The 15,406-nt window shown below is 35.4% G+C and overlaps 1 protein-coding gene across 14 annotated transcripts in view; it reads right to left on the bottom strand.

The window, feature by feature from the left end:
- The window catches only part of CLOCK (clock circadian regulator), a 119,262-nt gene that overhangs the window by 41,398 nt on the left and 62,458 nt on the right, over positions 1-15,406 (bottom strand). For all 14 annotated transcript variants that reach the window (XM_073017365.1, XM_037989425.2, XM_037989428.2 and 11 more), the window contains 5 exons: positions 13,605-13,694; positions 10,818-10,877; positions 9,992-10,140; positions 7,163-7,254; positions 1,965-2,054 (listed from right to left, as the gene is read on the bottom strand). In XM_073017365.1, the coding sequence (XP_072873466.1) occupies positions 1,965-2,054; positions 7,163-7,254; positions 9,992-10,140; positions 10,818-10,877; positions 13,605-13,651 (438 nt within the window). In that variant the 5' untranslated portion in view covers positions 13,652-13,694. The remainder of the gene's footprint in view (positions 1-1,964; positions 2,055-7,162; positions 7,255-9,991; positions 10,141-10,817; positions 10,878-13,604; positions 13,695-15,406) is intronic.

Raw genomic sequence — 15,406 nt, 5'->3', positions numbered from 1 at the left:
GTTCAAAGTCACACAGCATAAAAAGTTCTGTATCTACTATTTTTAGAGCGTTTTTTTTATAAGTAATTCTATTGAGAAAAATATTTACGAGTTGCCCTAATTGCAACAAGTATCTCAGCAGAAATTCATTCTCAAGACATTCTCAGTGATTTAACATTTTCAACAGGCTGATTAAAATGGAAACACTAAAAAGTTAGCAAAAGAATAAAGAAGACAGGAAGAAGAGAGGTCAGATAAAGTGGTACGACCTTGTATTGCATTAACAATGTTTCAGTCAACAATAGACTGCATATATGACCACAGGTGGCCCTAAGATTACAGTGGAGCTGAAACATTCCTACTGTCTAGTGATGTCGTATCTGTTGTAATGTCATAAATCAATGCATTACTCATCCTTTGCACTTGTGTTTGTGGTGATGCCTGTGTAAACAAACCTATTGTGCCACCAATCATATAAAAGTTTAGCACATAAAATTATATACAGTACATATGTACATAATAAACAATCATCTACTAGTTTATGTATTTACTATACTTTTAATGATTTAGAGTATTCTCTATTTACATTTTTTTTTTTTTTTTGAGATGGAGTTTTGCTCTTGTTGACCAGGCTGGAGTGCAATGGCTCTATCTCGGCTCACCGCAACCTCCACCTTCCAGGTTCAAGCGATTCTCCTGCTTCAGCCTCCCAAGTAGCTGGGATTACAGGCATGCACCACCACGCCCGGCTAATTTTGTATTTTTAGTAGAGACGGGGTTTCTCCATGTTGGTCAGGCTGGTCTCAAACTCCCAACCTCAGGTGATTCGCCTGCCTCGGTCTCCCAAAGTGCTGGGATTACAGGCGTGAGCCACTACCCCTGCCTTATATATATATTTGTAAGTTAACTCTAAAACAGCATCAGACAGGTCCTTTAGGAGGTATTTCAAAAGGGTACTGTTACTATAGGAGACGACAGCTACATCTTTTTAAACAAAAATGTTTAAAAAGTTAAAAAAAAGTTTTTTAAATAGAAAAAAGCTTTTGAAATAAGGATATAAAGAAAGGAAATATTTCTGTACAGCTGTATGATGTATTTGTGGGGTTTTTTTGGTTTTTTGAGGCAGGGTCTTGCTCTGTCACCCAGGCTGGAGTACAGTGGCACTATCACGGACGGCCCACTGTAGCCTTTGCCTCCCAGGCTCAGTGCAAGCCTCCTACTAGAGCCTCCCGAGTAACTGGGACCACAGGTGCATACCACAACACTCGGCTAATTTTTATTTTTTTAAAGATGGGGTTTCACCACGTGGCCCAGGCTGGTCTCAAACGCCTGAGCTCAAGCAATCTGCCAGCCTTGGCCTCCCAAAGTGTTAAGCTAAGTGTTACTACAAGATTAAAAAAGTTTAAAAAAAAAATTTAAGTTTACACAGTTAAAAAGTTAAAATAAGCTAAGGTTAATTTATTATTGACAAAAACATTTTTATATAAAGAAGCCTAAGTGCACAAGTCTATAAAGGTGTACAGTACTGTCTTAATCCTTCACATGTACCTTTTCTATGTTTAGGTATTTTTAAACATATAGATACTTATTGTGTTACAATTACCTATAGTATTCAGTACAGCTGCATGCTATACAGGTTGGAGTCTAGGAGCAACAGGCTATACCATATAGCCTAAGTGGGTAGCAGGTTATATACATCTAGGTTTTCATAGGTATACTCTACGATGTTCCCACAGTGACAAAAGTGCCTCAGAACATATTCCCGTTATTTAATGATGCATAACTGTAGTTGAATATTAAGTTACTACAGATTAGTTATGACTGAGCTGAGAAAACACATGCTAAAACAAAGACATACTTACAGCTCTTATCCCTACCCCTTTAACCACTGTTGTACATTGCTCTCAAAGTCCACTTCCTAGTGCTTTAGAATATTTAAAATAGGCATTTTAATAAGAAGTAGATTGTAGGATCTTTATACTTACTGGTAAATGTTCAAGTAATGAAGTTACACTCTCAGACACATATATTATGCTTCCATCTGTCATGATTGCTAAAAAAAAACCATCAAGAGCCTGAAATTAAACATAATGATATGTTAAATGAAAAGAAGAAAGTATTTCACAGGACAGAAATAAAAAATCTAAGATAAATGACAAAGGATTTAATATGGAAACATCCAAAGTTCTGTCAAAATATAATACTAGCTTTCCCCCTTTACAATACCTTGGTATGTATCTTTGTTCATTTTTAAATGCTTCTGGAGGAAAAAAGTCTCTCTCTGGCCATCTATTGGACAACTGGTCTCTAAAAGATAGAGACAATGTTCTACCTTCATCACTAGGTATATTACATGATCTAACCATGTATATACAGTATCATGGCTTATTTGAAGATGCTGACATCTCCAAAGCATACAAGACATCAAAATGTTTTGTAGGCACACAAAGGAACACATTATTATCATGGATATGTTAACACAGAGGTGTACATTTGAAGTTTAAGGAGATATATGGAGGATAAAGTAAAAGGGAGTAGCAGGAAATTAAGGTGAAAAATTAGGCTGAGTTCATATCATAAAAGGCTTTGGCATAAGAATTTTATTCTGTATACAATGGTAAGCCAATAGAAGATTTTAGGGCAGGGAGCTGTGCTTCAATAAGAGTAGTGTGGAAGCAGGGTGTTAAATGGATTTAGAGGGAAAAGAAAATTCAGTTAGGAAAATCATAGTGGCTTTTGGAATAATTAAGTTAATGGGAATCTCAATGAAATCAGTAGTATTAGGAATAAAGAAAGTACTTTGAGCAAGCATTGAGAAATGTGAAGCTTAATTTCAGAAGAGAAGTCAGAGCAGGGAGTACAAGACTTAATAAAAAAGCAATTTTGTACTTTATACACTACAATGTATTTTCATTTGAGAATCCTAGGCACAGAAGTGACAGTTGAAGAAATGAGATCTACAAAAGACAAATCCTGGAAGAATTATCTACATATAAGGGATAAGGAAGAGAAAAAGGCCAGAGAAAATAACAGAGAAAGCTGGGTGCAGTGGTTTACGCCTGTGACAGGAAGCCAATTTGGAAGCCAAGGCGGGAAGATCACTAGAACCCAGGAGTTTGAGACCAGCCTGAGCAACATGGCGAAACCTTGTCTCTGAAAGAAAATTTAAAAATTAGCCAAGTGTGGTGGCACATGCCTATGGTCCCAGATGCTTGGGAGGCTGAGGTGAGATCACTTGAGCCCAGGAAGCAGAGGCTGCCATGAGCCATGATCATGTCACTGCACTCTAGTCTGGGCAACAGAGTGAGACCCTGCCTCAAAATAGTAATAAAAATTAAAATTACAAAAAAGAAAATGATAAAGACAGAATACGCTGTCATCAAGGAATCAATTGAAGAGAGAATGACAAAGTGAAGAGGAGAGGAATGGTTTGGTATAAAATGAGATAAAATAAAGAATAAGAATGAGAAATGAATTTTGGTGATTTTCAAAAAGTTATGTTAACAGGAAGGCAAGTCAGACTAAAATGAGTTTAAAAATGAGTACAAAATCAGAAGGCTATTACAAGTCATTCATTCATGAACTTTAGAAGGAAAGAAAAAGGCAAACATTTCTAAGGGGGTGAAGTATCAACAGAAGGCATTTAAAAAAAGAGCAAGTATATTTGTAGTCAAAGGGAAAGGAAGATCCAGTGGAGAAGAAGTAGAAGATACACAGCGGAAAAGATACTACAAGAGGGATTCTTCTATTAAAATGGTTAACACACTAAACTCTAATTTCTTGTTTAATTAAATGGCTCTCGAAAAGGATAGTGACCTCTGGTAGGAACCATGTATATCTTATTAATCCTTGTATCTACAGCACTAGTGTAGCACAAGTAGAAGTACTTGCAGTATATAATTTATAGAGCTGGGAGTCAGAGTAACCTTCCCTAACTCTACGTAATTGATGAATATATAGAAAATGGTACCCTCCCCCACGTCCACTTCTTTTGGGAAAGAGATCTGGATATCACAAAGAACTTATTTTGAGTAGATGCCTATCTTTTAGAATGGCTCAAACAAATCCAGTCTTTGCTAATATAGAAGTAGAAATCTTGTCATTCGAGCAAATTCATGAATTATTTTTTTCAACCCTTTAGTACCATAATGCCAGTATTATTTCATAATAGGGTCAAAAGCAGACAACTGTTCGCCAGGCTCACGCCTGTAATCCCAGCACTTTGGGAGGCCAAGGCAGGTGAATCACCTGAGATCAAGTTCGAGATCAGCCTGGCCAACATGGTAAACCCTCGTCTCTACTAACAATAAAAAAAATTGCTGGGCACGGTGACACACGCCTGTAATCCCAGCTACTTGGGAGGCTAAAGCGGCAGAATCACTTGAATCTGGGAGGCAGAGGTTGCAGTGGGCAGACTGTGCCACTGCACTCCAGCCTGGGCAACTGAGTAAGACTCCGTCTCCAAAAGAAATAAATAAATAAGAGACAGTGTTCCTCAATTTTCCCATCTGAAAGCAAGAAACAGATACTATTGTCTACTTTATAATACTAGCTATTATGACACATAGATACTAGTGTTTACTTCATAAGAGTGTTATAAGGATTCAATGAGCTAATACATAAAAATTATTCACTTATTTTTCTGATTTAAAGTACAGGTTTAAATGTTTATATTTATACTCTAACAAATTTTCATATGGTAACATTTCTGCTGAATACATAAAGAATCACACACAATTAACTGTCCCATCTAAAATACAAACAGAAAAATAACTCAATTTGCCAAATACCTTGCTTCAGACTTGAGATGTGGCCATAATCTATTTATACAGGCATACCTTGTTTTATTGTGCTTCGCTTTATTGAACTTCAGTTACTGGGTTGTGTTTTGCTTTTTGTTTTTTTACAAAGTGAAGGTTTGTAGCAACTTTGGGTCAAGCAAGTCTATCAGCATCATTTTTTTCAATTGCATATGTTCACGTTGTGTCTCGTGCCACATTTTGGTAATTCTTGCAATATTTCAAACTTTTCCCATTATTACTATATCTGTAATGGTGATTCGTCCACATAAGATGGCGAACTTAAATGTTGTGTGTGCTCTGACTGCTCCACCAACTCACTGGCCATTCCCCCATCCCTCTCCCTCTCCTTGGAGCTTCCCATTCAGAGACACACAACAATATTGAAATTAGGCCAATTAATAACTCTACAATGGCCTTTAAGTATTTAAGTGAAAGGAAGAGTCCCTCATCTCCGACTTTAAATCAAAAGTTAGACGCGATTAAGCTTAGTGAGGAAGGCATGTCGAAAACTGAGACAGGCCAAAAGCTAGACCTCTTGCAACCAAACAAGTAGCAAAGTTGTGAATGAAAAAGAAAAGTTTTAGCAACTACATGTATGCTAAGAAAGTGAAACAGCCTTATTCCTGATATGGAGAAAGTTTGAGTGGTCTGTATAGATGATCAAACCAGCCACAACATTCCCTTAAGCCAAAGCCTAATCCAGAGCAAGGCCTTAATTCTCTTCAATTCTGTGAAGGCAGAGAGAGGTAAGGAAACCACAGAAGAAAAGTTCGAAGTGAACAGAGGTTGGTTCATGAGGTATAAGGAAAGAAGCCATCTCCATAACATAAAAGTACAAGGTGAAGCAGCAAGTGCTGATGTAGAAGCTACAGCAAGTGATCCGGAAGACCTAGGTAAGATCACTGATGAAGGTGGCTACACTATATACCAGAGTTTCAATGCAGATGAAACAGCCTTCTATTGGGAGAAGATACCATTAGAACTTTCAAAGTTGGAAAAGAGAAGCTAAAGCTGGCTTCAAAGCTTCAAAACACAAGCTAACTGTCTTGTCAGGGGCAAATGCAGCTGGTGACTTCTAAGTTGAAGCCAATATTCATTTGCCATTCTGAAAGTCCCAAAGCCCTTAAGAAGTATGCCCTATAAATAGAGCAACAAACCCTGGATGACAGGACATCTGATGACAGCACATCTGTTGACAACATGGTTTACTGAATATTTAAAGCCCACTGTTGAGACCTACTGGTCAGAAAAATAGATTTCTTTCAAAATACTATTACTCACTGACAATGTACTTGGTTGCCCAGAGTGCTGATGGAGATGTACAAGGAGATTAATGTTGTTTTCATGCCTGCTAACACAACACCCATTCTGCAGCCCATGGGTTAAGGAATAATTCTGACTTTCAAGTCTTATTTAAGAAATACATTTCACAAGGCTACAGCTCCCACAGATAGTGATTCCTGTGATGGAACTGGGCAAAGTCAACTGAAAACCTTCTGGAAAGAATTCACCCTTCTAAGATGGCATGAGAACATTTGTGATTTATGGGAGAAGGACAAAATATCAACATTAACAAGAGTTAAGAAGTTGATTCTAACCCTTGTAGATAACTTTTGAGGGGGTCAACGTGTAACTGTACATGTGGTGGAAATAGCAAGAGAATTAGAATTAGAAGTGCAGTCTGAAGATGTGACTGATTGCTGTAATCTCCTAATAAACCTGAACTGATGAGGAGTTGCTCCACTGATGAGTAAAGAAAGTGGTTTCTTGAGATCGACTCTACTCCTGACGAAGATGTGAATATTGTTGACATGACAGCAAAGGATACAGAATATTACACAAACTTAGTTGACAGAGCAGCAGCAGGGGTTGAGAGTACTGACTGTAATTTTGAAAGAAGTTCTACTCTGGGTAAAATGCCATCAAATAGCATTGCACGTTACAGAGAAATCTTCTTGTAAGGAAGAATCAATCGATGTGGCAAACTTCATTGCTGACTATTTGAAGAAATTGCCACAGCCATCTCAACCTACAGCAACCATCACCCTGATCAGTTAGTAGCCACTGACACTGAGGCAATACCTTCCACCAGCAAAAAGATTAAGACTTGCTGAAGGCTCAGGTGATTGTTAGAATTTTTTAGCAATAAAATATTTTTAAATTTAGGTATGATCAATTTTTTTTATATAATGCTATTACACACCTAATAGACTACAGGGAAACAAAACAATTCATGTGACTCATTTTATTGAAATATTAGCTTTATTGCAGTAGTCTGGAACTCAACTTGCAATATCGCCAAGGTACACCTGTATATTAAGTCACCCGGTGATTTCTTTTTTGAGGAAAATAAAACTTTCAAAAATTAAATCTGGACATACCTCTAACATTAATTGTGTAAACTCTTCATTACTAAGGAATGTAGGTTTCCAGTCCTGTCGAATTTCACTAGCATCTGACTGTGCAGTGATTTCTGTAAACAGATTGACATATTAGTGGCATACTCCAACCACCAGAGGAGTACAAAAGTCCTACAAGTTGTCTTCTCTCTTCCCAGTCTAATTAAAGATGACAACCATAGGCATTAACATTTATTGGGTAGGTATCAAAAGGTTCAGGTTTTGGTATGATGAAATATTTGAGATAACGTGGCAAGTTATCTCCTTGGATTTGGTCTCTTGGTGATACCAGTCTCTTTAGTTTTTCTCTTGGCGCTCTGTTATGTTGCTGATGGGCCTGAGATTGCTTCCTATTTGACACAAGGACCAAACAAGATTTTTGCTCCAAGAATTTTGAAGACATTCTTTTTTTCCTTTTCCTTCCCTTGGCATTCAAATAGCAATGTCTACAGCAGCATTAGGGAAATTAGCTGAAAAAGGTCAAAGAGGTCACTTGGTTTGCTTTCAATACAGAAGGCCTTAGCTGCCTACTGCTGGGCAAAAAGTTTTTTCCTAATCTTAAGTGCTCCATCTTAATTAATCAAAGAGACTAAATTACTATTTTGCACAAAAACTTTACTACAGTAATAGTCCCACAGTGATTTTTCTTAGTGTCCTCTTTGTACAATAGTAGATAGCTGGTCAAAAATTTGGAGATCCCTGCTGTGGGACATATATTTGTAACAATTATTACTATTTTATTTCACTACATACTTCTAATAGATTTAGTTATGAAAAAGCTATTAATAAATGATGAAACCTAATAACACATTTTTTCTATTTTTAAATGTAGACATATTAAAACAAGCAGACAGAATAAAAATCTATGTCATAGACCATATTCTACAAAATATACTCTACTTTGTAGTAAGTATAAGCTAAATTCTGATTTTATCATCAAAGAAATATAGCATACTGTCTAATAAGTTAGCATATTAGAAATGCCTGTAGTGAAATATGAAGAGTAACTAAGAAGTATAGCTACTAAATGTGTGGAATATAGTGCTTTTAAAATTCATATCAATTATATACATTTGGGAAAAGGATTTAAACCCACAAATCCAATCAAGTTTCATTAAACATAGGCCTATTTTAGGATGATATGTATATAAAATCCTTTCACCTTAACAGAAATACTACTTTTGTGAGAATTATGTATCTGATTTTGAAAAAACAAATTACCTAATGCCAAAATTCATCCTCTATTGTCAGGGGGAAATATATGCATTTCATTTCATTCAACAATCATTTATTGAACTCCTAGTATTTTTGGACTGATTTCAATGAGTGTGCCATTTAACAGGCACTGAGGTTAGTGAGATACTATTTGTAGAGGTAAAATGTGATGATAGTGGTGGCAATAAATATTGACATATTTACAAAAGAATCAACAGAATTTGGCAACTGTGATATGGCGCTAAGGAAGATGAAAAAAAATCCTAAAATTTTTTCAGGTTTAAGTCTTAGGTGACTAAAAGGCCGGTAGTATAAAAATGAAAAAAGGCAAGTTAAGAGAAAGAGGTAACTTGACATAATGAAAATAAATTCAATTTTAGATGCACTGAGTTTGAGGACATGCAAAAGAAAGATCTAGAAGTTATCTGGAAATACATGGCTAAAATGTTTGCATCTAAAAATAGAAATCTGGTAGTTTAATAGAGACACAATAGCTGAAGCTATGGAATGAGAAAAGCAAGAGAGAGAGTGTACAGAAAGCAAGAGAACAAGGATAAGACTTAGGAATGTCACATTTAGAGGGTAGAAAAAGAGAGAGAAAAGAAGTTAGTTTCAGTTAGAAAAGGGGAGGTGAAAGTACAATATAAGGGAAGCCCAAGGGAGGAAGGATAAAAATTTCCAGTGCTGTAGAGATGCAGAAGAAGATGAGGTATAAGAAAAAGCTATTGCTTTATTTGGAGATAGGAAGGTAATGTCATAAGTGAAATTAACAAAAACAGTTTCAACGAGTGGTGGAACATAAACCAGTCTGGTAAGGCATTACCAACTGAGCTAGGCAGAAGTAAAACAGAGGCACTAATTACTAACTGTCCTGACTTTAACAGTTTCATTCACATTTGAAAAAGGAAATTTCCTTCTACAGGTTTTTTTTTTTTTAATCTATTATCTGTTACCAAAATACTTAATATTCTTTAAATTTTCTTTTCATGACTCATTTGTCAAGATGATTTTCTTCTATTAACAAATACTTTATTTTATAGTGTTGATTTACTAGATATGAATTGAAAAAACCTTTTAAAATGACATATAAGAACTTTATATTATCTAGCTTTTTCCTTTCTTTCGAATACACCCATAATTTTCCAACACAAACATGCTTCAGTGACAGTGAAGTCTCCCTGCTTCTCTGCTTTCGCACATATTCCCTCTGTGTGACGTGCTGTCTTCCTTAATCTAAAAGACTCAGTTGAAAAATCAACTAGTTTTAAAGTCTCCCTGATATACTCTTTCCTGTGTTTTTGCTGCAGTTGACAAGCACTACTCATATTTGTAATTATGTGCTGACATGTTTGTCTACCCTGGCTTGACTTACTTGAAATTCAGGACTGTTACCCTGCATCATGAGGATTTATCATGTAGTAGGCATGGAATAAATGTTTGTTGAATGAAAGAATGAACATATTAGGAAATCTTTTAAAATGCAATTGATTTCTCTCTCTTAAAAAAGCCAAGGAAGCATCCAATCTTAAGCATCTATGCCAAGATTCTAACTAATGCTTTGAGAGTCTGTTCCATTATACAAAGTTAAAAATTTACCTTTATGTTTTCGTAAAAAATCAATGCTTTTCTGCAGAACAGTGGATTTGTCCATCTTTCTAGCATTACCAGGAAGCATGGATCCCAGTTCTTTAATGAGAACATTAAATTGATCTCTACGTTTCTTTTCAGATTTGTTTCTAGATACTCTGATGAAATGAAAAATATGCATTTTTTAAACAATCCATTTAATTACACAAGTAGTTTAATACAATGTTAATTGAGACATGACACAACACGTACTTCTATCAACACAGATGGTAATAAGTATCTCCCAGGTTACCAACAATATACAGTTAATTTGCAATAATTTTTCAGCTTAGTTTATTACTAAAGAAAATTTTACAAATCATGCATTTCACATACATGTTTTTACGAAAATGCCAAGAAAAACTGCATTCAAATCACAGGTTTTATTTAATCTAATACTTCCAATGATTGTTAACTTATATGGTTATTATAAATACATGTGCTAAATGAATAATGACTGCTATTCTATGTGAAGCAGTAACCAGTAAACAAAGAGCTATTGAGAAAAATAAACTTGATTATTTATAAAACAATCATTTTATGATACCTGTAGTTATCTGCTTTGGGAAGTCAGATTTTCTAATTCAGTTTCTGTTCAAGCAAAGCATAATACTTTTCCAAAAGGTCAGAAGATATTTAATTTATAAACTACATACCAATATTCTAAGTTCTTCCACCTTGCTAATATATCTAAACTCCTAAAGCAGACAGCTTTTGGAAATCATTAATTCACTATTTATTTACCATTATATTTATTATTCACTTATTTACTATTTTACATCTCTAATCAAACTACCTTTTTGCTTTGTCCTTGTCATCTTCTTCCACCAACCCATCAAAAATACTACTGTCATCTCTAAAAGAAAGCGGATAGAGAAAATAAGAGCAGACTCGCTAAGCAACAGCAATACTAAAATGACATGTAAATCAACTCAGTTACAACCTAGAATTTTTGTAAAGTTAATGGACTATAAAATTCAAACTACTAACATATTTCCTAGTAAACATTTGAAAATCAAAATTCAGTAATAATTATATTTTTAAGTTTATTATATATATAAATTGTAAAAGTATTTATACTTAGCTATATTATGAACACATTACACTAAACAAGAATTTAACCAGTTTAAATATCTTGTTTCAAACTTTTAGTAATCAGTAAAAACTTACAGAAAGTCAGTGTTTGCCATTATATAAAATTATTTTTGTTAACTATAACAGCATAATTTAAATTTTTTCTTATTTACTTTATAAAACCACAAATTACTCATAAACATCACAATCTAATGCATTAACTTATATCAATACATTTCATTCATTTACTAATTCATTTGACAAATATGTAGTAGCACTCATGTGCTCTGTTCTGGACATGTTTAGTAAACAACGAACAAGACATTTAGCTGCTTTCCTACAGTTTTTCCTTTTTTTTTCTTTCTGGAGACAGTGTCTTACTCCGCTGCCCAGACTAGAGTACAGTTGCATGAACATGACTTACTGCAGCCTCAACCTCCTGGGTTCAAGAAGTCCTCTTGCCTCAGCCTCCTGAGTAGCTGGGACCACAGGTACATGCCACCATGACTGGCTATTTTTTAAAATTTTTGTAGAGACAGGGTCTTGCTATATTGACCAGGCTGGTCCTAAATTCCTGGGCTCAAATGACCTTCCCACCTCAGCCTCCCAAAGTGTGATTACAGGTGTGAGCTGCCATACCCATCCTTATTTTCCAGTAGATAGAAACAAGTATAAAAATGGGTGATGAGTTTTAATTTTTTTTAAAGGGGTGATGTTTTAGTTACTCGAGTCTGAGTGGTTAGTGGGGAACATGTGAGCTAGGATCTAAGTGACAACAAGGGGCTGGCTATGGGAAGATGTAAGGAAAGACCATTCCTAAAAAATAAAACCAAGAGCACTGGTGGCTAACTCAACCCTAGGAGCAATATTAAAGTTTCTGCTGATTTATGAGGTTTTATATAAATTCACTATTCACTCCTTTAGCCTCACCTTTCTATGGCCTATAAAGGCCTATGTGCTATAAAATGGGGTCACTATTGAGATCACCTGTAACACTTGTATCATGGTGGAGGTGTATGTATGAACTTTGGGGATTCCATGTATGCCCTGAAATTTATTAAAAATTTTTGTATGTACATGAATTTTCTGAGGACAGAGTTCCTAACTTTCATGACATTCAGAGATAAGGAACCCATATTAATAATCACTGCTTTATGTCTGAAAACACAAATGTCATCCCTAGATGTCATACTATCTAGAATGGGAAAAGCATAATGCCAAATTCGTATTTTATCTGTCAAAGGCAGTGAAGAAATATCCTTTCCAAAGAAAAGACTATCATTAATTCTGCCTGTAACTATGGCACAGTTCAAAGCTATGGCCATAGGGCAGGCAGGCCTCTTTAAGGAAGTTTCTGGCTCCTCAGACCTTAAGTTCTGGTGGAGTATATATCTTTACTATTTAGCTCATAGAAAGGGAGAAAAGTTGTCCCCAGATGTCAAAAGTCACTTCTGTGTACAAGTCTATGTGCAAAACTCTTCAAGAATCCCCAATGGATGGAGCACCCAGCAACAGTGCAATAAAAGCATAACAACTTTAATGTCCAAACCAACACAAGTAAAAATTCCAGGTATCTTACTAGCTATGTGACTTTAAACAATTATTTAACCTCTCTGACCTACAGTTTTCTTATCTGTAAAATCTTACGTAATTATTGAGGTTAAATAACATATAAAAAAGTATTCGGTACATCTGCTATCAAAGAGTAGATGCTTTAAAAATGTTATTGGATTATATCAAATTTAAGATATTATTGACTGTTAAGATCACCACTATTTTATGTGCCCTTAAGAAAGAAAAAAAGAGTGCTACCAATTAAATTATGATAAGAGATGTTAAAATGTAAAAAATAAAGACAAAGTCTTTTCTTTTCTACTTTTACTTTAGTTTCCAGGGTGTATGTGCAGGTTTTTCACATGGGTAGACTGCATGTCGCTGAGGTTTCGTGTACCAATGATCTCACCACCTAAGTAGTGACCACAGTACCCAATAGTTTTTTTAACCCTCTCTGACCCCTTCTACCCTCCTCCAAAAATTTCAAGTATTAAAATCAAAGGAATATGGAGATTTACCCTTTTCCCAAGAGTAAGATGTAAAGATTACAATTTTAACTAACGAAATCCTAATTATAGTTACCTCTTATCAGTCACAAATGCTAAGATGCTTGAAGGGATGAAGTTAGATAAGAAGAAAAAGGACTCTAGAAGGTTCCAAGGAAACATCTGCAACTGTCAGAATTTCCTTCAGAGCAGCTATGACCAAATCACTCAAAATTACAGGTCAGGACTCATTTAAAACACACAACCCATATGTTGCTGACTTTGGCTCTAGAAAAACATTGATATACCTTACTTTTTTACACTATATTTGTTTAATACAGAAACTGAGTGCAACAGTAATTATGTTTAGGCATAAAACTCCTTCTATCAATATCATATAGACCATCATTCTAATAGTGCATTTTAAAATAACGATATATAACTTAAAATAAGAGTCTTCAAAAACATACCTGTCAACAATCGAGCTCATTTTACTACAGCTTACGGTAAACAACATAACATACTACGTTTTCGTCTTGTAGTAGACATTTGTACTTCTCCTTATGTGAAAAGAGAAATATATGGTCATTAGTTTTCTAAAAATCTTACTTCCACAAAGTTATCCTGAGAAATACTATATGTTATCACAGAGACTTCAAAACATTTTGTTTGTACTGAAGACTAGAACATTATCTTCAAGCAAATACCTATGGCTGAGGTACATTTGAGGCTTTTTCTCCCCTCCTAAAAAACAACTACAAGAAAAAAAGTAATTCAGGCTCATATTAACTTTCTCTTTACTATCAATCAAAATAAAACAGACATTCTCAATATTCAGTATATATTTGACTATATAACTACAAATAGTCTGTAATAACACCATCTATTCAGCAATAAACATTTGTTGAAAGCCTATTTTCTGCTAAACAGTACGGCAGGCTTTGAGTACACAACAGTGAAAGACACAGTCCCTGCAGGAAAAACTGCAATTGAGCAGGAAGATAGATATCTAAATAACTATAGTAAGAGGTATAATGAAGGTATATACTGTGTAATGCTATCACTGGGCAAGGAACAATTATGTGTACCCCTGGGAATTAGAGGGGGGACACAAGAGGAAATATTCTTCATGACAGTAAGTCTGTCAGGAGTCAAGATTCTTTTTAATGCAAACATGGTGCAGGGACGGGCAGCATCACCATCCTCTGAGAGCTTGTTTTCAAAGGCAAAATCTTGGGCCCTATCCCAGCCTTAACAACTAGAATCTACATTTTCACAAGGGCTCCATGTGATAATGTATGACCACTTAACTTTGAGAAGCAACAGGCTGAAGGACAGAAATAGGTAATAGGTGAAAGAATTTTAAGCTACAAGAATGGCAATTTGTAAAGGCACAGGCCTAAGTGAGACAAAAGAATATCGTATTTGACAAACTAGGAGGTTTAGCATTTTCCTCATGAAAAACCTGGCATGTTACCATTTAAAGTTTTAATTATGAGACCATAAAGTGAGAATACAAGTGGTAAACTGGCAAAGGCAAGTCAAGTACAGGAGGGTCTTACTATAAAGAGTCTCATACCAAATTGAAGGAAGTAAAACTTACTGCTTTAAAGCTGGATCACAAGCCTAAAATTTGTCTCTTTATATTCTACAGGTTGAGTATCCCTAATCTGAAAACCTGAATAGCAAAATGCTCGAAAATCTGAAAGCTTTTGAGCATCAACAAAATGTTCAACATTCAAAGGAAATGCACAATGGAGTATTTCTAAACCAAAGAAGATTAAAGATATTACAAGAACATGAGATTCTAAACATTCGGTCACTGTTTTTAAATGCACCTTCATGAGAGGAAAGGAGAATAACGCTGGTAACATTGCTGCATTGCCTGTATGGTTACGGCTGCAGAAGTAGAACTGTGAGGGGCTCAGAATATTTTTTTTTTCTTTTTGTTTTTGAGATGGGGTCTTACTCTCCTGCCCAGGCTGGAGTGCTGTGGCATGATCATAGCTCACTGCTGCCTTGAAATCCTGGGCTCAAGCAATCCTGCCACCTCAGCCGCCTGACTAGCTGGGATTACAGGTACTCGCTACCATACCCAGGACTAAGAGTTTTTAAAAGAAAATGAGTGGCAGAGTCAAAGATAGAAATAATAAAATAAAAAGAACACTAGGATGAAATGTTGTGATTTCAAGTGTCTGAGGTAGTATCAGCAGATGGAACACAGAACTACAGAATTTTAGAGGTAGAAGAGAATTTAAAGACCACCTAAGTA

The sequence above is a fragment of the Chlorocebus sabaeus genome, chromosome 7 (assembly GCF_047675955.1).
Source record: "Chlorocebus sabaeus isolate Y175 chromosome 7, mChlSab1.0.hap1, whole genome shotgun sequence".
In the NCBI taxonomy this organism is placed as follows: Eukaryota; Metazoa; Chordata; class Mammalia; order Primates; family Cercopithecidae; genus Chlorocebus; species Chlorocebus sabaeus.
The sequence above is the reverse complement of the archived record's forward strand: the minus strand, read 5'-3'. Positions and strand labels throughout refer to the sequence as shown.